Source organism: Amphiprion ocellaris, chromosome 13 (assembly GCF_022539595.1).
Source record: "Amphiprion ocellaris isolate individual 3 ecotype Okinawa chromosome 13, ASM2253959v1, whole genome shotgun sequence".
Classification (NCBI taxonomy): Eukaryota; Metazoa; Chordata; class Actinopteri; family Pomacentridae; genus Amphiprion; species Amphiprion ocellaris.
In genome coordinates, this window is record NC_072778.1 from 17,752,577 (window position 1) to 17,774,510 (window position 21,934).

The window sequence follows — 21,934 nt, forward strand, 5'->3', positions numbered from 1 at the left end:
TTGCATAGTGTGCATTAGGGAAAACCAAAACATTATGCAAATACACCAACGTGGGCGAGAGTGAAGTGACAGTAGTTTAGAAGAGCAGTAGCACCATCTAGTGGTCACTTTAATCTGCTGAAACCTCTTAATAAAACCTGGAAAGAAGAAACCATCTAGAGCAGCAGTCTGCAGCATCTCGTGTTTAATAATACCACCTCTTCAAATCTAGAAAAATCTAACTTCATTTGTCTCTCTAGCTCTTGATATTCAACTGAAATAAATGAAAAATGTATACAAAATACTACATTTAAAAATTTTATATCAAGCTGTTTATTTGGTATACAGATAATCATAGATTTATACAGTATATCTATATATATCTATATGTATAGATATATATATGTAACATGTGCCACTGCAAAGTCACAGACAAACTTATTTTTGCTAAGAAAAGAAAGGAAAAGAAAAATATATGTGCTTAATTTCAAAGTAATGCTGTGAAGCGCTTGTAATGAGTGATGACCAAAACTGGAATGATGAGGTAACTGCCAGGCAGGAAAAACAATCACTTATAATGGTCAAATAATAATAATAATAATGATAATAATAATAACAATAATAATCTACTGAAACAATTGGATCAAATAGGCAACCGAGAACTATAGTGGCAGCATGGACCCTTAGTGTTAAACTAGAGAAAAAAGATTAAGTCTATAACATACATACACACATAGTATGCATACAAACAGACAATGCATAAACATACAAACAGGAAGTAAAGTCAGTCACTCATGAGAGCAAAAACTCTCAGATGTTGATACTTTTGTCTGATACACAACAGAAACTCAGGCATGCTCCAGGACATCAAAAAATTTCTCTCTTGCACACACACACACACACACACACACACACACACACACACACACACACACACACACACACACACACACACACACACACACACACACACACACACACACACACACACACACACACACACACACACACACACACACACACACACACACACACACACACACACACACACACACACACTCTCTCTCTTTCTCTCACACAAATATCACACACAGTCTTGTACCACAGCCCTGCATTACAGGGTTGACCTAAGATCACTTGCACAGTTGTGGTGCATGCACGTGTACACACACCCTCACACACCACTGCAGGATGGTGGGTCATTCCCTAAAAAATCTTGAGGACCCATGTGCATGTACAGCAAGGAACAGAACAAGAAGGAAAACCGTCTGATGAAAATCACATCAAATATAAGAGGAGACACAATATTTTAGCAAAGAACGAAAGAACAACAAATGAGGAGAGAGTGCTGTACAAAAAAGAAAGATATTGGTCTGTGTGAGTGTGTATGTGTGTGTGTGCACGCACATGTGTCTCAATACATTGGGAGCAGGCAGTGCTGAAGTGTTTGACAGACAATAGGGAGTGTGTTGCTCCCTCTTGTGGTCACTCTGAGTCTCTCTGGACCTCTGAGGCATCGGCACGACAAATGGGACACGTCCTGTTGGCCTGAGGAGAGAGGAAACACAAAATTTAAAGGAAGTTCAGTATTTTCAGTCATGACACTCATTTCTAAAGCTGTACATTTGGACAAGAACCAAACTCCCCACTTTACTCCACCAAAAAGCTGCTATGAACTTCAGCTTCTTTTTTTAAAACAAATATTTGTATTGATTTCTAATCACACCAAATATTCACACTGATGCTCTGGGCAATGCCACGTGCCTATGAACCAAAAAACTCTTTGACTTTGTGTTCAAGCGCCTCTTTTAGATTTTCTGTGGGAAATCACATGCCACAGTGTCCTCAGATAGCCCTGTCCTGGGGTTCAGTGTGGTTTACAGATTTTAGGGACTCGTGTGGTGAGTTTGGGAACATTTAAACACGTTGTACTGATGTTTGTTTCTCTTATTTATCAGATCTCTTCAGAAGTGAGATTCTCACTACAGTCCAATAGTTAAAAGGTGTTTGTGTATCTAAATGTGTACACGGACTGGTACATTAGGTGACAGACTTGAATAAAAATGTGAGCTCAGCCTTAAACTCCACTTGTATGTGTGTATATAATAAAGACTCAAGACAGCGTGCTCCATGCTGAAGTTGCTTACCCTCAGCCACTTGTCGACACATTTTCCGTGGAACTCGTGACTGCAGGGCAGGACTCGCAGCAGTTGGCGGGACTCAAAATCACTCATACATACCACACACCTGCAATCCAATATGTATTAGCATGTGAATAATAGTAACACAAAAACTGTGGCTTAACACAATTTCCATTTGACCTTAACTGAGTTTAACTACAGTCCTGGGGCCACATAATATTTGAAGATACAATCTCTGCTTACTGAATGGTATTCATATAATAGAAGAGACTTCATTGCAATGGAGAATGTCTAAAACACGTGCCTTCTGTATTAAAACCTCAAATGCATTTACTGTTGTTTTAAGCTTCCAAAGCCGCAAATATGCAAAATACCTATACTACAACCTATAAATTATCCCATATAGACTGCCATGAAATAATTAATGCACAAAAATAGAGAATGTGAAAATAATTTTCCCTTATCAGCAAGTCAAGTGGTTCTAAAAGGAAGCACTCACAGTGTTTGTTCAGACTGATGGTTATTTGGATTGAATCGATAGGAAGGAAGCTGTTCAATGTCCCCCTTGGTCAGTCCTCTGAGTTTGGCCTCTCCCAGGCGCTCAGCGAGGTTCAGGAGGGCCTGTTGGGAGAAAACATCAGCAACAACAGGAGAATCAGAGCCTGCATCCGTCAAAACTTAAAGCCTGAAAATAAAAACAGAAAACAAACCTCATAATTTTCCACTTCTCCATCGTCTACATCCAGCTCTAGACTGATGGCAGGACCTGTGGGCTGGACTGGCAGCATTGATCTATGGAGAGAAATTTCACAGAGAAATGTTTATGTTCACTTTATCCATTGAGCTATAAGCAGTTAAGGTGGAAATTTGCCAACTTTCTCACAAAGCAAACCAAAAAAAGGCTGTGAATAGTCAAGAAAGGCCCCTAAAAAACATTTTTTTCCATCCAGTCTTAAATACTAAAATCTTAGCCTTTAATCATCAGTGTATTCATTACTTCACTTTTTGGAAAGCAAACTGTTCTTACGCTGAAACCACAGTAAACAGTTGTTGCATTACTGGAATCTCTTTGTTTCCCAGATTAAACTACTGTCCAAATTAGTGAGTCCTTATTTTCAAGAAGATCTTCAATATCCCTGACCATGTGGGGGCGTGGGATGGTGGGGCAAAGCGAATATTAGGATCGGTTCATATTGTAATGTCCGACAGGGGGACACGTCGGGTGAATTGACGAGACAAATACCGATCGCGCGACATCGTCTGATGGGGGGGCGTAATCTGAATATTCGGATCTCAAAATAAATATTCGGATACCACCGTCATCGCCGAATAGTCGGATATTCAGGTCCAGCCCTAATAGTCATCACTCTCCAACTGACTGCATATTTCAATCATTAAAGATCATCTGCTGTTTGGCCAAAATAAGTTAAGAATTACAACCATTTTTTTTTGTCTAAGTAAGTTCATTCAGTGATCCACTTACAAGAAGTAAGGCAGGAGGCTGGGGTGGTAAGGCGAAGGTGGCAGCTGTTGCGAGCGGTACCGTCGCCCCGGGAGACGCCGAGGAATGAAGTTTGGATAGGACTAGAAGGCAATTCACAGCACATACATGTCAGATCATTTGCACAGTTTTTGTTTTTTCAGAGCACTCTGTAGGTTGAAAACACACATATTTCATCAATTTATTGCAAATGCTCACCACTCCAAAGAACTCCTGTGGCAAGGGGTCATGGGAGAGGAAATGGAGCTGAGTGGAGTGTGGAGTGAGGGCAGGGTGGGTGGCAGGGGGATAGTGGAGCCCAGCACCCAACGACAGATGCTCTCCAAGGAGCTCCACATCATTCTCTATCCTCTGTAAAGGCTGGGAAAGCAACAGACAAATTTGTGAATAATCAAAGGAATGTGGGGGAGCCACATACTCTCTGTGTTATTCGTGCATGTAACAACAGGAGAAATTCAACCACTCAGTAACATATACTTAATGAAGAGTGCATAAGTGGGAGGCAGAAAAAAGTATCAACCCTTAAAAAACCAACAACAAACCCACTCCACGATATGCTGGTCAGCTGCAGGAGCTAATTCAGTCAGACTCATCCCTCCAAGATGCACCACAGGAAATCATTCCTGCCTGTGGCCATCTAACTGTATAACTCCTCACTCAAGAGTCACCGTCAATAGACTGGACTCATCATGTTTCTGTGCAAACAGTTGACAAACTTCTCAGTTCATTTCACTTCTTGAGTTAGCACTTAATAATGTGCAATAACTATGCATATTATATACAGTTTCTACTCATGTTTACATTTGAAGTTAAATTTTTCAACTTCTGCCTATATTTTTAGTTCATATTTGGTACTTGTTCATCTATATATTTTGTACTATTTATATTTCTGACCTTGAATGAAAGCAACTGTAACACAAGCAATTTCCTCTCTGGGATCAAAAAAATATTTCTGAACCTGATTCTGAAAGAGCTTTAAAAACACTAATGTATTAATGAAATCAAGATAAACTAATTTCATTCTCTCTGCATTGGCTTTGTATTCAGTTCAAGCTTCAATAATCAGTCAATAATAAACAATATCTAAGCCACAAACAAGGAAAATGTGGGGGAAAAAATGGAATAGCACAGTTGTACAACAATACTGTTGTGGCTCCACCAGATGCATAACATACGCAGACCCTGCCAAGCAAATGTGCCATGTAATGTGATGTGGCTACCTGCAGCCAACGTATGGTTGTCGCAAAACAGAGTGGTGAGCTTTCATTTTGGGATTATTGTGTCTTTGGTTTCCCAAAGCAGGGAAACCCAGCACAGCACTGTTAAATTTCAACTTTTTCAATGAGTGTGTGTACTATAGTTAAGCTGACAGACTACAGTAGACTCTGTAAGGGATAGAGTTACTAAGCAACTAGTCTCATTCAGCCAGCCCATTCTGTAGAACATAAAGGTCTGGCTGCACCTCACTATCATTCAACTATAGAAGTAAAAAAACACTCAGGCTTCATTGTATTTCTTTAAACCAACACAGTCGTCATTGGCAAAAGATGTGGCTTTGGCGTTCCCTCAATATAGTGACAGGTAGAATTGCTGTGGTTAAACATTTGCATGCAGGGAGACAAACACTGTGATTACAATGGCAAACCCACCAAAAAAAAAATTTAACTAGTATGGCTGCCTTACTCCACGATTCAAATCTTGAAATTTTCATCGTGGCTGGTTGGTAGGCCAGAGGTTGTTGATGTTATTTTCCTTTGCGTAGAAAACAGTAACACAGAGATAGCGCAAGGGGAGGATGAAACTGACTTAAATAATAAACCAATAGTAGGCTTATAACCTACATCCAGTGAGTCAGACCATTAAGCAACTGCCAACTGGTCGCTACTGGCAGAAAACGGGGTGATCAAGACTCCGAAGTGGAAATACTTTATGATCCATTTTTGTGTAAAAGGGCTGGACACACCTTACGCACAATATAACGTTTACTGCATAGATCTCTGCTGCGCATACACATCACCGATCCGCCGTTCACATGCCTGGTGTGGTCACTGTCTTTGATTAGAGTGGAAGCACCTCATAGTTTATGCGTTCAGTATAGCTGTGGGGTAATACTGAATCTCAAAAAGCATCCAACTCTTTTTTTTTCTTTAACTGCAAGACCACCTTGATCTAGTTTTGAATGGTAGAGTTTACTGATCATTAGAAGAGAAAACACTCTATTCAAGTATATGTCTGTTTTATTAGTAAAAACCACACTGTTTCTAAGTGCTAGCAGGCACTAAAGGAGAACAGCACAAATTGCTTCAACTCAAATGTTTAAAATATGCATCATCTATTTTGCTTTAACATTGTAAAACACCTTTACTGCTGAATTTTTTATACGGCAGGAGGAATGTTGAAAGCTTCCCTGAAAGATGCTGACTGTCACACTGGCTTCTAAAGAAAAAACTTTGTGCAAGTACCACAATGTCTTTTTAGGGATGCACATATCCCGTCAGTTCAGAATAAAAAACTAAACGACACATTTTACTATATTCACAAAAGCTGCATTTAACACCAATTCAACAAAAGACTGAAGCAAGAACAACATAGAAATTCCTACTCACCGATCGGGCCTGCTGCGCTGGATAGGGACCAAACTGTCCAGGCTGAGGCAAGTGAGGTGGATGGTGGGAAAGGTGTGTTGGGGGGTGGGTGAGGTGAGGAGGGGGGAGCAGAAAGGCCGGGTCACTGGACAGCAGTGATGGGAATGGGTAGGGCATGGGTAAGTGCTGCACAGAACAAGTCTGAAGGACCTAGAAAAGAGAAGCAGTAAGATTTTACCAAGATTTAACAGTAAGACATCTTGGAGGGCAGGTTGCAAAAATTAGTTATAAATGATCATAAAGGAAATTAGCAACAGCAAACGGCAACTGTACAAACATTCTGAGCAAACTAGACACATGAATCATTTAAGGAATTACACTCACAGGAGGAGGGACGCTGCATACAGGATAGTGCTGTCCACTGAAGACTACTGAGCATGCTGGTATCTGCTGTGGGGCAGAGCGAGGGGGGAGGCCTGGTGGCGCTCCCGCAGGAGATACAGGATATGACACTGGAGCTGAACCCTAAATGTGCAGATCAAAGGGACAAGGTTCACAACTTTATGCACAGAGACTGGGACCTAAAGCTGAGCCGCAGGAGTTATAAGACTTAATCCACATTGTCCGGGTTGCAAACAGAACATTTCAAAGCCCCACGCATTGGTGCTGACAACACAGATTTGTAGTTGGTGTTGAACACAAGTCGATCAGGCTTGTACGAACACAGGCATGTTCTAAGATGATAAAGCGAAAATGCTCATAGATAGGGATAGCGGTAATGCTTATGAGTGTATGCAGTTACAGAAGGACTCTAAAAAAAGAAAAAAGAAGGAATGCCGTTCTGTATTGAAACTTGCACTAATCTGTGTGCATGAATTCTGAGTATATAATTTAAATTTGAGTGGCACATAATTGATTGAGGTCAAACACTTGACACAGTATTTTACCTGGAAATGAAGTGCACACAAAAATTTGTCCTGTGACCGATTTTAAATTTTCTCCATTTCTGTGGACTGTTGCCATCAAATCCAATTATCAGAGTAATTTGTTTCACTGTGTCACACATACATACTGTAAGACCACTTTTAGTAACAGCCATAAACTCTTTGTTAAATATTAGATTTGTGCTTTCAAATGAATGTGACTTTCTGAAAAGACTGATGATACACACCATGATTTCTAAAGGATAAAGCTTCCATTTTGCCAATAAACTTTCCTCCGCTCCAGCCAATTTAAAAACCTGTTTTCCTGAATCTTCCCCCACTGGAAAAAAAGCACACAAGCCAGACATCCTATTAGAGTTGCCCATATTAACCAAGTAAATATTTCACTTTCATGGATTAGCTTCCCTTGATAAATAGCAGAAAGTATATTTGCCACTTTCAAGTTCCAACAGATCACAGTGATTTATCAGATTAAAATAACATAATTCATTAGTCCGTAGCCATCTTCGTCAGCTGCAAATAAGTTAATATAGACGCAAGCAGCTGGCTTTAATTTTTAGTGCATTGTTTCTAGAAGATGTGTCTTCCAGTGGTAGTTTTTAAGTGTCTCCCATTCTTGAGCAGAACAAAAACGAGACAAAATGCCAAAAAGGACAACCATCTTAGTGAATAACTATCAGTGATACTAGCACCATGTCAGTCCTTTCTAAAGTGCTGTGCCATTGTATTTTCTTCATTACACCCCAACAACAAGGCCACATTATCCACCTACCTGCTCATGGAGGTCCAGCACCACACTGCTCTGTTGCTGGGATGGGTGGGGGTGAGGGTGTGGGTGCTGTGGATGTGCCGCAGGGTGCAGCAGCCTGGGAGACAGGTTAGGAGACTGGTGAAGAGGTCTCGGAGAAGGGTTTGGGGGGTGGTAACCTGGGCGCTCTTCAGGCCCCGGCCCTCTAGGAGGTTGCTGGCTATAAGGTGGGTAACCCTGAGGAGGCGCTGGGTGTCGGTAGTTTTCATCCTGATGGCCTGGCGATGGGCCATGCAGATGGTGGTGGTGATGATGGTGGGCGTTGGGGTGGTGATGGTGGTGGTGGTGGTGGTTGTTGTTGTTGTTGCTGTTGTAATGGTGGTGGTTGTTGTGGGCGTGATGGTGGTGGCGCGTCAGACGGTCTCTCCGTCCACGCTGGCGTCTCATTGGAGGGCTGAGGTGGAAGGAAAAAGGAAAAACTAAAGAAGATGCAGAAGGAGTTTTGTTTTCATCTGTGTTATGAAATATATTCGAGTTCCCACCTACAGAAAAATACTTGACAATGAATTTCTTTAATCCTTAATGCTGACAAAAAAGCTGCAAGACAATGCATTTTAACTAAACTAATTTATTAAAACCACTCGACAGGCAGACTAACACTCTAATTTTCAAGACATTTGAAATTCATTATCATTACAGATAGCCTATAGTTAAAAGACAACCTCAACATACATCTGAACCAGTAGAAATTCAAAAATCTGTGCAGACTAACACTCATCCACTTACTGCATTTTGTGTCTGTACCTATGTTTTGAGACGATGGTTCAAAAAGTATTCAATTATCTTGTTCAATTTTTTCCCCACAAATCCTTGTTTTAGTTTAATTCATATAATTTTGCACATAACATCTTTAAGTTTTTTGACTGTTACTGAAAGAAAATAAGCAATTTCAGGATATAAATTTGGAATTCTGTGAATTGTAATTATTATTTTTTTATATATTACAGGCTGAACAATTAGTATTTAGATTATTTACAGAGATAAGAGTTGTATGTACTTGTGCACATTTATCCACGTATTTGCATCATACCTGCGACGGTTTCGTACAGGTGTGTGGCATCTCTCTGGCATGTAGTGGGGGTGAGGTCTGCGACTAGGAGGCAGCTCCCAGGGGCGAATGGGAGAGGAAGGAGTAGAGGGAGGGGCGGAGCTTAGATCTAACATGGACTGCTGGGAAAGACGTTGCCTTTTCGGGCTTGGACTGTCTTCCATCTGCACACAGAGGTGAAGGAGGAAAGGGAACCATGGCAATGGTTGATAAGGGAAATAAAGAGGACAGACAAAAGAGGAGAATAATTAAGAAAGACAAAACAATGAAGCACAAATTCTGTTTAAACCAAAAGCACAACAGGCAATGGTCATGTTTCATACTTACTTTGTCCCGATCCTCGCTGCACACATTATCTGGATGAAAATGTAGCACTCCTCCTGCAGGCCACAAAGAAAAAAAAGCATAATCAGATAAGATGGGGCTGAGAAAAACACCAACATCACAAGACACATGGACATACGCTTAGCTAAGCCAACAAAAATACAACACCACCAACACACACAGGCAGCTGGCTGTCTTTGAATTTATTTTCCATTCTAAGACCACACTGGATGCCAAAAAAAAGGACATTATCTAGATGAAGCCTGGCTGATTTGCTTGAGCAGCTCTACAGACTTAACACCGAAATCTGAAATCTTGTTACACAAACAGTTACAGCCGTGTGTCCTCAGCAAGGGGTTTTCTTCCTAACAGGCTTTTGAATTTCCTGCTTTAAACAAGCAAACTGGACTCATCCTCTCTGGTTTTCACAGACAAATCACTCCCTCGAATCTACCATGAAAAGCAGGCACAAACAGAAACACACATCCACAATCAAACACATACAGCACACTACAGCATCTTGTTGAGTTTGTACATGTAACATTTTTTTTTTAAACAGGCAAAGACACCCACTTTTGTCTCCAGTCATTAACTCGCCACTATCACTCTTAAAACTGCCATGATGAACTATGTAGAGGGAGAAAAAACTGACTGAGCAACTGGAATCAATTTTGATAGTCAGGGCATTTGTCTCAAGCAAAGATGCCAAACACATGTTGGTTTCAGCTTATCAGATGTGAGGATTTGCTGTTTTTCCCTGTTTTGGGGTAACTGAATATGTTTTGGTTTAGGCCTATCTGTTGGTCAGACATAAGATGCAATTTAAAATTTAAAATGCAATAATTTATATTATAAACATTAAATTCAACAATAAATTAAAAAATGGACAGATTAGTCAACAATGAAAATAATTGTTTGCAAGTCTCTGTGTTGGCAAGCTTCTGCAACGCTGAAGTGTCCTTAAGCAAGGCAGTCAGCCACAATTATCTCTGCAACAACAGCTGTATACTGTGTTTCTTCACCCATTTTTTTTTAATGTCCTTGTGGTGTAAAAGCGATAACATCTCTCTTCTTAAGCTTAATAGACCATTACAATAAAAGAGATTCCTTAATGATATGAATGGGATTAATATGCCAAAAAAATAATACTAAAAACAAGAAAAATAACATCCCTGCATAAAGCACTAATGTCATAAACATAATCTCAGAAAAACACAATGCTCTACCATCTGTTTATCTGACAGACCACATGTGCAGTCTGGATTCAACATGTGCACACAGACATTTCAGCAGCTTAAGACGGATGTCCTTGAACTTAACTGACAAGAGTTTCCTCAAAGTAGTCCCCCCAAAAAACCTTTAATCACCAAAAAGAGGGGCAAAACTCCTCCCCTCATCTCTTTCTTTTTCTTCCTCTATGCCTCCCTCATCCAAACAGCCCCTTCTGCCTCCTCAGAAACAACAGATCTGAAAGCACCCCCGCTACCCCTTTCTTGTCTTTGCGCCGCCACTCCAGAGCCATGTGAAGTCTGCCGATAATGACAGCTCAAAGACGCCCTGCTAGTGGCTGTGGAGAACAGAGGGATGGGCGGTTGACTGACTAGCCAACAGTAGGGCCAGCACACTGGCTCACATTTTTATTCATCTTACCATCCCTTTTTACTTTGGAGCTTATAGGGTCCTGGGCATTAGACACCCATGTGTTTTATGGAGAACTAGGTCTGTCAATGCTGATTCATCCCAGGGGCCATAGGAGAGGGGATAGTGAGCCAGACACAACGGGTTCTGTTGGCGAGCAGACACAACCTTATTTCCTCTGAGCATTGCTGCTGGGGAAGACTGACACCATTTCTTTAACCACACGATCGAGTCCGGCAGGGTAGTGAACTTAGAGTGTCAGCTGTCATCAAGAAGCAATTTGCTCATGTTCTTCTGCGGAGATACCAAAATTTGAACCATTACTTAGAGGAGACAAGCTGTAATTAGCGAAACAATCTATTTTACTCACACAATCTGCAAAGATCTCATGTAATAATATTAATGAAGATTTGTAAAAAAACTAGCTGCCATCGAGCTGTAATGCTGGTAGGTTGTGGGTTGCAACACTCACTACTAAAGCTACACTGGGTGACAACATGCCTGAAACTGGAGGAGTAAAAAAGGATTCAAAGAACAAGGAGGTAAGACAGTGGGACACATCTTAACACCCCCAAAGTCCAACCCTGACACATACTGCATAAAGTGATGCCAAGAGGCGTAATGCAGTGACAAGTACAAAAACAAACAAGCATCGACAAACAAGAAATTTGTAACACACTTAAACATATGCAATTCTGTTTAGCTCACACATTGACCCCCAGCCACCAAAAGAGAGGCATGTACAGCACCTAAGAGGAGGGAGACCACTCACACAGATAGGAAATACATTGTCTAAGTCAATCACACAAACCCTGCTATACTGTCTCAAGTTTGGGAAGCATGTGTTTCTCTGAGTGCCCCCTTTGTAGGCCTTAATTTGGGTGTTTGGCAACAGTTCTGCTATTACAAAAGAGGTCCATTAGAAGCATGCTTTCATTCGTTCACTGCACTTTTTTAAGCTTTTGAGAGAATCCATTGTGACATTAATAGAAGATTTCCTCACTTACTTTCCAAAGGTCAGCAATGGAAACCTGTTAAACCCTAAAAAGTGGTGTCAATGCTGACAACAGTCTAACATCCTTTTTTTCTATTTAAATTATTTCTTCCTCTTATGTCGTAAAGCTTTGGTGGAGCTTTTCATTGTTTTAAGTTTTTTTGTGAGTTTGGATTGGGTATGGAACCACTGTTGTTGAGAACAAGAAAATCCAGTTGAATAAATGTTTTACTGATACTTGACAATAAAAATATATTGAACTGACAAAGTGAAGAAATGTGCCAACACAACTTCATAGTTATTTTTTCTTGTTTGGAAATGATACCATTAATCTTTATGCTGCTCCGAGCCACTAAAGAAAGACCCGTTTGACAATTTTGGGGCAAAACAAAGCTACTGGCTGATATGCAAGTTAAACAATGTTAAGTCTTAAAGATTAATGAGCTGAGGGTGAATTACAAGGGGAACTGTACTATGCCAGCCTGAATCACAGCAGAGAGCAATCTGAAACCAAAAGATAAAATCACTATCAAGGGATTTCATGTCAAACAATTCCAAGGCTTATTTCAAGGCTTCAAACAGTTTTTTAATCAGACTCCTCTCATACATACATTTTGTAAAGACTAAAGAAGAGTATGTGGGATGTCTCAGCCACTGGGCAAATGCATCCGTCTCTGATCTGATAAATGAACACACACTGCTCTATGGCCAACACGATTTGAATCCACACAATTTCCACTAATCAATTTATAAATAGAACTGCTTTATTCTGTGTCTACTTCAGTGCTCAACAGATCCCTCTATATAACTGTAGTTCTAATTTAAATTAGTCCATTAATATCCCATGGTGTTAATTTCTTTATTGTTTAACATAATGTAACTTACAGGCCTTCAGCACAACCATGAACTATCATCTGTAAGAAAAATTCTGCAGTGCTAAATTCCTTCTTAGAGCAAGGATAATTTGCACTCTGAGAATAAAGCCAATGACATGCAAGACAAAGTTAATGAACCTTCCCATGTCCTATTTACCTGACTCTATGCCAGTCAAGCATCTAAAGCAGAGCTTTCAATACAACAAGCCTAACAACATATAGCTGACCTGTCATGCAACAGCTGGCAGTGAAAGCACCAAAGCTTTTGGTTAAACGTCTCAAAGCCTGATAAGCCGTTAGTGGTCTGCCTGCATCCCTCAGGGGGTGTATACTGTGTGAGTGTGTAACGATGCATCTAGCCGGGCTGCAGGCCCAGTTTATTTAAGCCTGCTTACCGGCCCCGGGGTGTCTGTGAGCTCCGTGCGAAGAGTGGCGCTGCGCCCCTGAGGACAGGTAGCTCCCCGGGGTGTGCTGCTGCTGGCTCTCCGAGTAGCTGCGACCTCCGTGGTGCGGCGCCCAGCCGGGGTTGCTCTGCTGCGGGTAGCTCACCCCTCCTCCGCTGGCGTTCATCAAGCTCCCGTTACCGACCGCGTTACCGCTGCTTCCAACGCTACCGTTCATGGCGAAATGATAGAAGCCAGACCGAGACCGCGACCGAGTCCTCGGAGGGTCCATGGCTGGAGCTGAGGAGGGCGGTGGTGGATGGATGTGATGAAGGAAGGCTGGAGAGATGGACGTCCAGAGAAAGGACGGACAGCAGCCTCGCTCTTCAGACCACTTGTCAGAGTCTCAGTACCCACCTAATTACCTCTGGTGACGACCGAGTGTTTCCAGAGGCATTTAAAGCTTTTGTTGTAATGAGATGAAATACCTGGAAGCAGCAGGTTCAGGGAAGCGCAGCCCTCGTATGTCGCACAAGCACCATCTGCATTGACTCCATCCACTGTCCCCCGAGCTATCTGCACGGGTCAACTTAACGTAAACCGCTTATTTACTCTTACCACTTACGAACCTAAGTAAAATAAAAATATACAAAAAATCAGGAATTTTATCAGCATGCGGTATAACAAAACAAAATAACCAAAATGCTATTTTCTCTCTACTTAGTTATCAGCGGTGTCCTCGTTACCAGAACAGTGGCTGAACAAGTCGCTGCTTCTCTATTGTCTTTTCACAGTGGACACTGACAGGCTTTCACACAGTAAAATAAAGTATTTTAAATGCATTGATCGAACGAAATTGGGTCCTATACGAGTCTGACTCCTACATTAACAATCAACCGAAGTTATTATCGCCTGCTCTGTGCCACCAAAAGCTAGCCAAGTTAAATACTTAAATCCGTCAACACAAGCAAGATGGCTAGCTATCGAGCGTTAGCAAACTAAAGGAAACCAAGTGCCCCGATAACTGGTGGTAAAATAAAGTTGTAGCATAGGTTCGTGAATAAATTGCGACTAAACTGCAACGGCTAGCCTAATGTAAGTGGTAAAGTTACACCCCTTTGCGTTGGCTAACTATACCTGCTCGTTCATTAGCATAATTTCGATTTTCCAGCTAGCCCAAGGCTAACAGGAAGCAGGGTCTAGAGGGGAAAACAAGTCCAACAGTGCCGACATTACAAGCTAGCTAACGTCGCACTGTATCAACGTTCGGCTCGTCACTAATCAGTGCTAATAGCGGATTACCTCTGGCCGCATGAGAAGGCAGATAGCTATCCTGTCCGTCAAATACGGTGGACAGTATTTGTCTAATTTAAATCCCCTCTCGCATTCGCTATCGAGTGTTTTCTCTGGTCAGCGGGGAGTGTGGTGGAGATCAATCAATGGGAGGTTCACATCTCTGTCAAGTCACGGTTAATCGATAACAGAGAAATATGTAGCTCTTCACAAGGCAGCTCTGTGCTCGTTATGCAAGCAGATCATACAAACTCACACGTTTGAAAATGTAAAAATGCATACAACAGCCGTCACAGTGAGATTTGTTTAGTTGGCTTCGGTAAAGGACGATTTTAAGCTGCAGCTTGTTATCAGAGTTGACTATTTTTGTCTGGCAAACCCCAGGCAGCTGCTCCACTCATTAATAATTCAGCAGCTTCATAGCAGAAATACTATGAGACAAGGCTTTGAAAGCCGCTGGCTTCATATGGCTTCTCAGGTAGATGTGCTCCATATACTGATATTTACCAATATACTACATAAACCTAAATCGCTGTTCTTGTGTTTCACGCATCAAACATTACACACTAATCTTGTATCTTGAACACGAATTTTAAATGAGGTGAGACTGCCGTTCTTTAAATTATTTATGTTTATCTTCACAAAAAGCAAATCAAAGTTCTGTGCTTTTGACCAAATTGGGCATTTTAATCCAGAAAATGAAATGTTAATGTAAAATGAGCATTATATTTAGGATGGAAATCAGCCACCCCCCACACATTTGAGTCAGAAAAGCAGGTATATAGTGTAAAAACATATTGAAAATGTATTGAAAACTGTACCAGCAAAAAAATTCAAAAGGGTGTAAAGAAAAGTTAAAACACATTCATATCATACAATTGAGTATCCTTCAACTCTTTGCGATAGCCTACAGTGTTTAGTACTTACAATAAATAGATGGATTAAAAGACCAACCAGACAAAACACATTTTATGTTATTAAGTTACAATTCACAATAAAAACTTGTTTTATTTGAATCACACTTCATCTTCTTCTGTGGCGTACTCTTTGCTTTGGAGAAAAAAGGTTTTCACTTCCAATGTCTGCATCGCCATGGGGAAACAAATCACCACGTTTCATCCCACCTCTTTTCTTCCACCTCTCGGCCTCTCTGCTCTTCCTGCTCTTTCTGCCACCTGTCTCGCTCCTCCTCTCCTTCTGTGGCGGAGGTGTGGACTGAATGCGACTGTGGAAAGTGTCTCTGAAGGGGTCTGTGGGACAGACTTCATCATTAGAGTTATGATGGGACCTCCTCAGTAGTCCTCCTTCCCGCATGGCCTGGGCCTCCCTCCTCAGTCGCTTCACCTCACGTCTCTCTCTGCGCCTTTCTGGCCACGTTTTCCTCCTGCCAGCTTGGTTGCACGCCTCCCGTTTTGTCCTGCTCCTCCCCTGAACGGACAGATTCTCCTCACCACTCTCCCCTGTTTTTTCAGACAAGTGTTCTGGGTCTGACGGAGGCACGGATCCAGCACTCACAAGCTCTGAAAACACAACCAACATTGATGCATAAGACATCCTTTATGGTCAATGTGATCATATTTAATACAATATTATATTATCAGTAGAATAAGAGACAACTTAGCACTAATCACTGTTATATATTAGGTCAAATGCAATGTGACAAGGGCTGCTCACTGAGACAAGTGCAGAGAATTATCCACTAATTTTGCAGTTCTCTTCGTCTTAATATAGTGTTTTAGCATAATTCCCTTCACCATATTGGTTTTATGGTGAACACAGTGGTACACTTAGCAGATGAGGAAACATATTTTCCTCAAGAGCTGGAAGAGACAAAACCAGACATAATAACAGACTGACTATTGTATTCACCTTTAGTGAGTGAAAACCATGAATGCGAATATGCAGGATGTGTAAATAGGTTTACTGACACATTCACCACAAGAACCTTATTAAGTGATAATAAGTCAATGTTGCACACATGTGAGCAGAGAGAGTAGGAGCGAAGAATACGGATGTAAACAGTGGCATGCGATCAAGGCTAATGGTAACAGTAGTCACGATAGCCACGCAATGGGCTAACGCTTAGGATCTCCCTGATGTGGTGACATTGTCTTGAACAAAAGTAATCACCTGGGGCTTCAGTTCCTCAGATGCTGGAAGTATATGAAAACTGTTGTGTTCATTCTTGCAGCGAACAGCAGATAATTTGGGGCGCTTTGCTTGTGGCTGAGACATTTTAGAATTAGCAGAAGTTGCTCTAGGAAATAAATAAACCTGGTGAACTGCGAGACAGCTGCCACATGCAAACACCTTCATATCTTAACAGTTTTTACTTTACACCTCCAAGTCTGAGACAACCACAAAACGCAATAAAATTGATTTTCACCATATGGGACCTTTAAAGTATTCCAATTTTATTTATCTATCTATGAAATGTGATTTTTTTTTTAATTTCACATCAAGTAAGAATAAATCACATATCCTTCCTTTAAACATATCAATAAACCCAAAATGAGCAAAGATTTAAAACAACCAAAACAAACGACCATTGTGTTATACAAATGTTTACATCATTTTATGTTCAATAATTATGTAATCACTACCTCTGGCTCTTTTCTGCATCCTGGTATGACAGCAGAGAATGTCATCTATGGTGTCATAGTGGCAAACATAAGGCAGCGAAGGAAAAGTGCCACTGACCATCCTCCTGTTAGTGCACTCCTGATACCAACAGACACAGAGACACAGATGAGGCAGAGAATGATAGAAAAGTTAAGGGATAGGTACAAGACAGCAGAAAATGGTGCTATTAGAACAAAACAAAAAACAAAATAACAATAAGAGCAGTAGATAAAGGCAAAGAGATATGAATTAAAGAAAAAATAAGAATTCAAAGGAGGACAAGATTAAGCCCTTCACAGAAAATTTAGGCCGACAAAAAAGCCCAGGGGAGATAGTAAAAGTAGCAGAAAGATCCCTTTCATTTACCACTTACATAGCCATAATGTCCTTTTTTGGAGCAGTTGTAACAATAAACACGGCATCTCTTGTGTCGGAGGTTGTGGGCTGTCCGTGGTCTAAGGGGAACCTCTAACCTTGTCTAGAACAAAAGGTCAAATAACAAACATTTTTAAACATAGAAAACTGAAATTTGTTGATTTCTTGAATGGTTTATTAACACACACCCATAAATTTAATTATAAATTTCATATAAAAAAAAAAACCACTTGATTTTAAAAGGGCATCCGTCGCCTCCTTCCTGTTTGGATACAGTATATTGTCTCATTTTGAACCAAATCATATAGCCAGAAAGACCTATTCATGTACAGAGGTATTACACAGTTTGCTCAGCAAAGAAGTTGCAAGGTGGAGTTAAATGAAAACTTCAACTCACTGTAAAGTGGTACTGTCTCCATGTATCGGGGCAGGCCTAAGGAAAACCCAGAAGAGAGAGAACAGGAAATGAGTCTTCTGAGCAAAATACCGAAAAAAAAAAGAAAAAAAAACATTGTGTAACTCCACAGGAAGACAGAAACTATTTGCAGCAATAAAACAACACCACACACACCGAAGGCTACAAAATCTGTCAACAAACAATTGACGAATGCTGTCAAAGTTTCCTTCGACACAGAAAGACATTCTCCTCCAACACAGACTCTCAAACTTGTCTGACCAGGGAACTAATGGACAAACTCACATCAGAGAGGTGCCCTGTGATCCCACAGCGCTGGCAGTGTTGGTTCCACACAGGGGGCATTTCACAGGGTCTGAGGCCGTGTGAAGGCAGTCCACAGCTGGGGCAGGGGCGGTTTGGACAGTCCCTCTGGAGGTGGCCCTGGATCCCACAAAGGACACAGGGGGGACGTTTCTTCTGAAAAAGTTTTTTTAAGATATTTGGATGGGTGTTGCGATCTTGTCAATCAACCTCTCAAGACACCAACGGAAAAAGGATAGATGAGTGTGTTGCTTTACTTTGTAGAGGTAGCAGCTTTTGGCAAGGTGTCCCGTCCTGTTGCAGACGTGACAGATCAGAGACTGACCAGGCACAAAATAGCGGCTGGCCAGAGACTGATCAGCACCATACTGGAAAAGATGAAAGGACAAAGACATGACGGACATTTTTAAAAGAGAACAATATCAACCCATACTTCACACTGCAATGTTAGACTACAGACAATCAGTTTTGAAAAGATTTCTTTTTCATCTTTTGCCACAGTTTAGTATTTACACATATCAATGATGGCACAGTGTCACATTACTCACGCACATGCGCACGCACACACACACAGGATGTTTTTTTTAATCTAAAATTCAATTTTTTTCAATAAACCTGTCTTTTAATCAACCGCATTCAGTTTCAACTAAAGCCAAAACCTAAATTTCTGTCAAAACCTACCTTGTCTTTCTCTGATACAGCCCAGATGTCTTTGATTGCTTTCATACTTTCACCTTTCACACCTGTGATGGAGAGAAACAGACCAAGAACAACACTGCTACATAGACACTACTCTTTGAAGTAGTTCTTGAACTACTACACAAACTTCTAACATCAGCCCTTGAAAAAAAGAACAAATCTGGATTTTTTTCAAGCTCAGTAAATAAAATCTTCTCACGGTATTCAGTCTTGTCAAGGTTGTATCTCGTGGGCCTTTTTCTTCCTAGACTACCTATGTGAAAAGAAAACCTAATACCAAAGAAGCCTCGAGCTGGCATGATAAGATGAAGTGGTTGTGCAGCGAAGTCCTTTGTTGTAAATGAATCCTTGTTAATGTGAAGCGGAGTGTTTTTAAAAACTTACCGGCAGTTTACTGAGCAAAATATCTCTGTATGACCTTCAAAATAAAATTGCACTCCCACCGATTTACAGAAATCACCATCACTCATTGTCCATCATGTATGTTCATGTTTTTACCTAGAATATAACAGAAATGTATTTCTAATTGAATTCATCATTATTTTAGACACGATTCTGTTTATGTTAGAACATTAACATGCATAATGACTATCTGAGCCACAACTTTACAGCCCAGTCTATGAAGCATTACAGCTCATGTAGTTATCCATTTTGCTGGAAAAAAAATCTTTTTGAAGAACAAAAAAAAGTTCATCCTTACAATTGTCCAGATAAATAAGTAGAAAGTTGCCTAAATAGGCAGAATCACCTGTTGGAGATTGAATATCATCTTTTGTCTTTGTAACTTGTTTATTTTTTTTTACTGAGCAGTAACATGATATTACAAAATTAGGGTATGATTCAACCACAAATTGCACATATTCAAAATGTACTTTAATCACCAACATCTGATTTAAACTAACGGCTTATCCTTCCCCACTTTCATATTGTTAAAAGGGCGATTAGTGGCATTCCTTGGTTTTTGGGCCCTGTTTTGTATGTTTCTTAGTTTTGTTTTACTGAATTTTTATCACTTATTCAAAGTTATTTGAGTCCAAAATCTGACAAGTGCCAATCTAATCACATACTGACAAGCAAAAAAACTGCATAGTTGCTGCAGTGCCTTGTTTGTGTATAGTTGTACATCCAAAGCTCAGAAGTGATAATCTCATATGGCATAACCACCACGTAGAGGTGAAGCCTGATGTCCTTGTACTGTAGCTCAGTGTTGACTTTTTAACTTCTTAAGACCATATTGTAAGCACAACAAAAACTATTTAAATGCACTAGAATTAGGACTATTGAGACTAGTTAAGATGACAGAAAGCAAAACAGTGTTTAACAGTTGGCTGGTAAGTTATAGTCTAACCTTCATCTCCACGGTCATCCTCTGAGCTCTTCCAGTAGCTCAGGTTGAGCTGGATGCTAGAGTCTCCCGCCTGTTCCTCTCCTTCCAGGATCATCCACTCCTCGATAGACTGGTCGCTGTCCTCTTCCTCCTCCTGCCAGTCAACATTAGAAGCCTGGCTGGAGTCCTGCAGAGTCCTTCCAGAGGAGACGGAGAAGGCCAGGAGGAGCGGAGGAGAGCTTTCCCTGTTGAGCCGTGCAGCTTGTTTGCAGCTTGTGTGATGTTTCTGCAGTCCAAACGTAATTTCTCCTTCACCATCTGAGCCGCTGCAGTCCTCAATAAAGAACGATTCGTCTTTGGCGACTTCCACACCATCTTCAACTTCATTTTCCTCTGTAAAGTCCATGGTGCAACCTGCAGCTGAACAGCACCGCCCAACGGCAGCTTCCCGCACTGCTATTGAAAAGGGGTGGCTAAGGACTCATTTACGAGAACTAAAGGTTCTCGTAAATTCCCTGTCTCACTGTCTGGACAGGGAATTTCTTTAGGAAACATGAAATTACGCCGTGGTTATGTAAACATTAAAAATGTTTTTTGACACGTGGGTTGAGGCTATGCTATGCTAGCGTCTACTAGCAGTTAGCAATTTAGCTAACCACAGCTACATACAACCGACAACCGAGTCATATACCGGCTATAAAGGCGCTTTTCGGTCGCTTACCGTTTCATTTCACTCCACCTTGATTGTTTCATTCAGTAATACAGAATGTTCCCTCAATTCAGCGGAGACAGAAGTTGCTCCCTCCACGCTTGTTTGTGTTTTCAGCACTTAACCCGGCGTTTCCGGAAAATGTTGGACAGCAAACACTGAACCCGGAGTTCAAACTGCACGGAGTCATGAGCTCTGTTCTAGCGATAGGATCAGGTTGATTATATTTTTTAAAAAAATAAATAAAAATTAAATCATCATAGTTAATAATATATCAGTCACAAGTAAGGTCAAATTACTTTCTAATAACAAGAATGTTTAGAATTTCACAACGTTAACTTGTCAGCAGCTGAAAGTGGCAGCAAACGATTTAGCTCCAAGCTGTTCCCATAGCAACAACTTCTACAGAGAAACTACTGCAAAGAAACTACAATCTACATTAATACAACATCCTAACATAAACTTCTATAAAAGCTGATTTACTTAAACTGTACATTTACACACAACAAATACAAGTAAAACCATTGAAACATTACACTGTAAAAAAACTTAAAAATTAATAAGGAAGTAAAATATACAAATACTTATGAAATACTGTAATATTTGAAAACTGTAAAATAAATGATTAAAAACTGAAAATAATGGCAAATATTTGTTTAAAAAAAGAAAAAAGAAAGAAAAAGAAATCACATTTAACATTGTAATTATACAGTCACACTCTGTGAAGGAACAAATGACTCTTTGATCCTGGCTTCCTGGGCTATGCGAAAAGAGAATTTTCCCCATTGAAGGACCAATGGGAACACTGATAAAGATAGATTACAGATCGATTTTTGATGTATTTATTTATTCATATGTATTTTTTTGGAACATCCACTTTTAAAACTATTTTCTCTGGTGTCCTTGTAGCCAGACTTTCGCCGTTTTTACGGGATTTTTATTTAATTATTTTTTTATTTACAGTGAGGGGG

General features: G+C 40.6%; 2 protein-coding genes across 4 annotated transcripts; both read right to left on the reverse strand.

The window, feature by feature from the left end:
- Positions 1-288: 288 nt before the first annotated feature.
- LOC111576507 (E3 ubiquitin-protein ligase RNF38-like) lies at positions 289-14,652 on the reverse strand. 2 transcript variants are annotated; one of them, XM_055016886.1, is made up of 13 exons: positions 14,523-14,609; positions 13,233-13,849; positions 9,334-9,386; positions 8,989-9,170; positions 7,923-8,352; positions 6,591-6,731; positions 6,228-6,416; positions 3,820-3,981; positions 3,604-3,704; positions 2,831-2,912; positions 2,620-2,741; positions 2,127-2,226; positions 289-1,527 (listed from the first exon to the last, which is right to left on the reverse strand). In XM_055016886.1, exons 2-13 carry the CDS (start codon positions 13,510-13,512, stop codon positions 1,465-1,467), a joined length of 1,905 nt encoding a protein of 634 aa, XP_054872861.1. In that variant the 5' UTR covers positions 13,513-13,849; positions 14,523-14,609; the 3' UTR covers positions 289-1,464. The 2 variants fall into 2 exon arrangements, with proteins under 2 accessions (XP_054872861.1, XP_035809602.1); XM_035953709.2 differs by having other exon boundaries at positions 13,233-14,652.
- Positions 14,653-15,165: 513 nt separating this feature from the next.
- Positions 15,166-21,114, reverse strand: LOC111576499 (zinc finger CCHC domain-containing protein 7-like). 2 transcript variants are annotated; one of them, XM_035953683.2, is made up of 8 exons: positions 20,276-21,114; positions 18,910-18,971; positions 18,486-18,596; positions 18,211-18,381; positions 17,908-17,943; positions 17,509-17,613; positions 17,117-17,234; positions 15,166-16,033 (listed from the first exon to the last, which is right to left on the reverse strand). In XM_035953683.2, exons 1-8 carry the CDS (start codon positions 20,658-20,660, stop codon positions 15,537-15,539), a joined length of 1,485 nt encoding a protein of 494 aa, XP_035809576.2. In that variant the 5' UTR covers positions 20,661-21,114; the 3' UTR covers positions 15,166-15,536. The 2 variants fall into 2 exon arrangements, with proteins under 2 accessions (XP_035809576.2, XP_035809575.2); XM_035953682.2 differs by having other exon boundaries at positions 18,211-18,384.
- Between the last annotated feature and the right edge of the window lie 820 nt (positions 21,115-21,934).

What these genes read in the sequence shown, in the direction of transcription:
- LOC111576507 (XM_035953709.2), bottom strand. Translation starts at nt 13,512, where the DNA reads ATGGACCCTCCGAGGACTCGGTCGCGGTCTCGGTCTGGCTTCTATCAT. An exon ending in GCAGCGAGGATCGGGACAAA is followed by an intron (nt 9,171 to 9,333) that starts GTAAGTATGAAA and finishes CTCTGTGTGCAG; the next exon opens with ATGGAAGACAGTCCAAGCCC. An exon ending in GTGTCGACAAGTGGCTGAGG is followed by an intron (nt 1,528 to 2,126) that starts GTAAGCAACTTC and finishes CTCTCTCCTCAG; the next exon opens with GCCAACAGGACGTGTCCCAT.
- LOC111576499 (XM_035953682.2), bottom strand. Translation starts at nt 20,660, where the DNA reads ATGGACTTTACAGAGGAAAATGAAGTTGAAGATGGTGTGGAAGTCGCC. An exon ending in AAAGCTGCTACCTCTACAAA is followed by an intron (nt 18,385 to 18,485) that starts GTAAAGCAACAC and finishes AAACTTTTTCAG; the next exon opens with AAGAAACGTCCCCCCTGTGT. An exon ending in GGAGACAGTACCACTTTACA is followed by an intron (nt 17,614 to 17,907) that starts GTGAGTTGAAGT and finishes CTTTTGTTCTAG; the next exon opens with ACAAGGTTAGAGGTTCCCCT.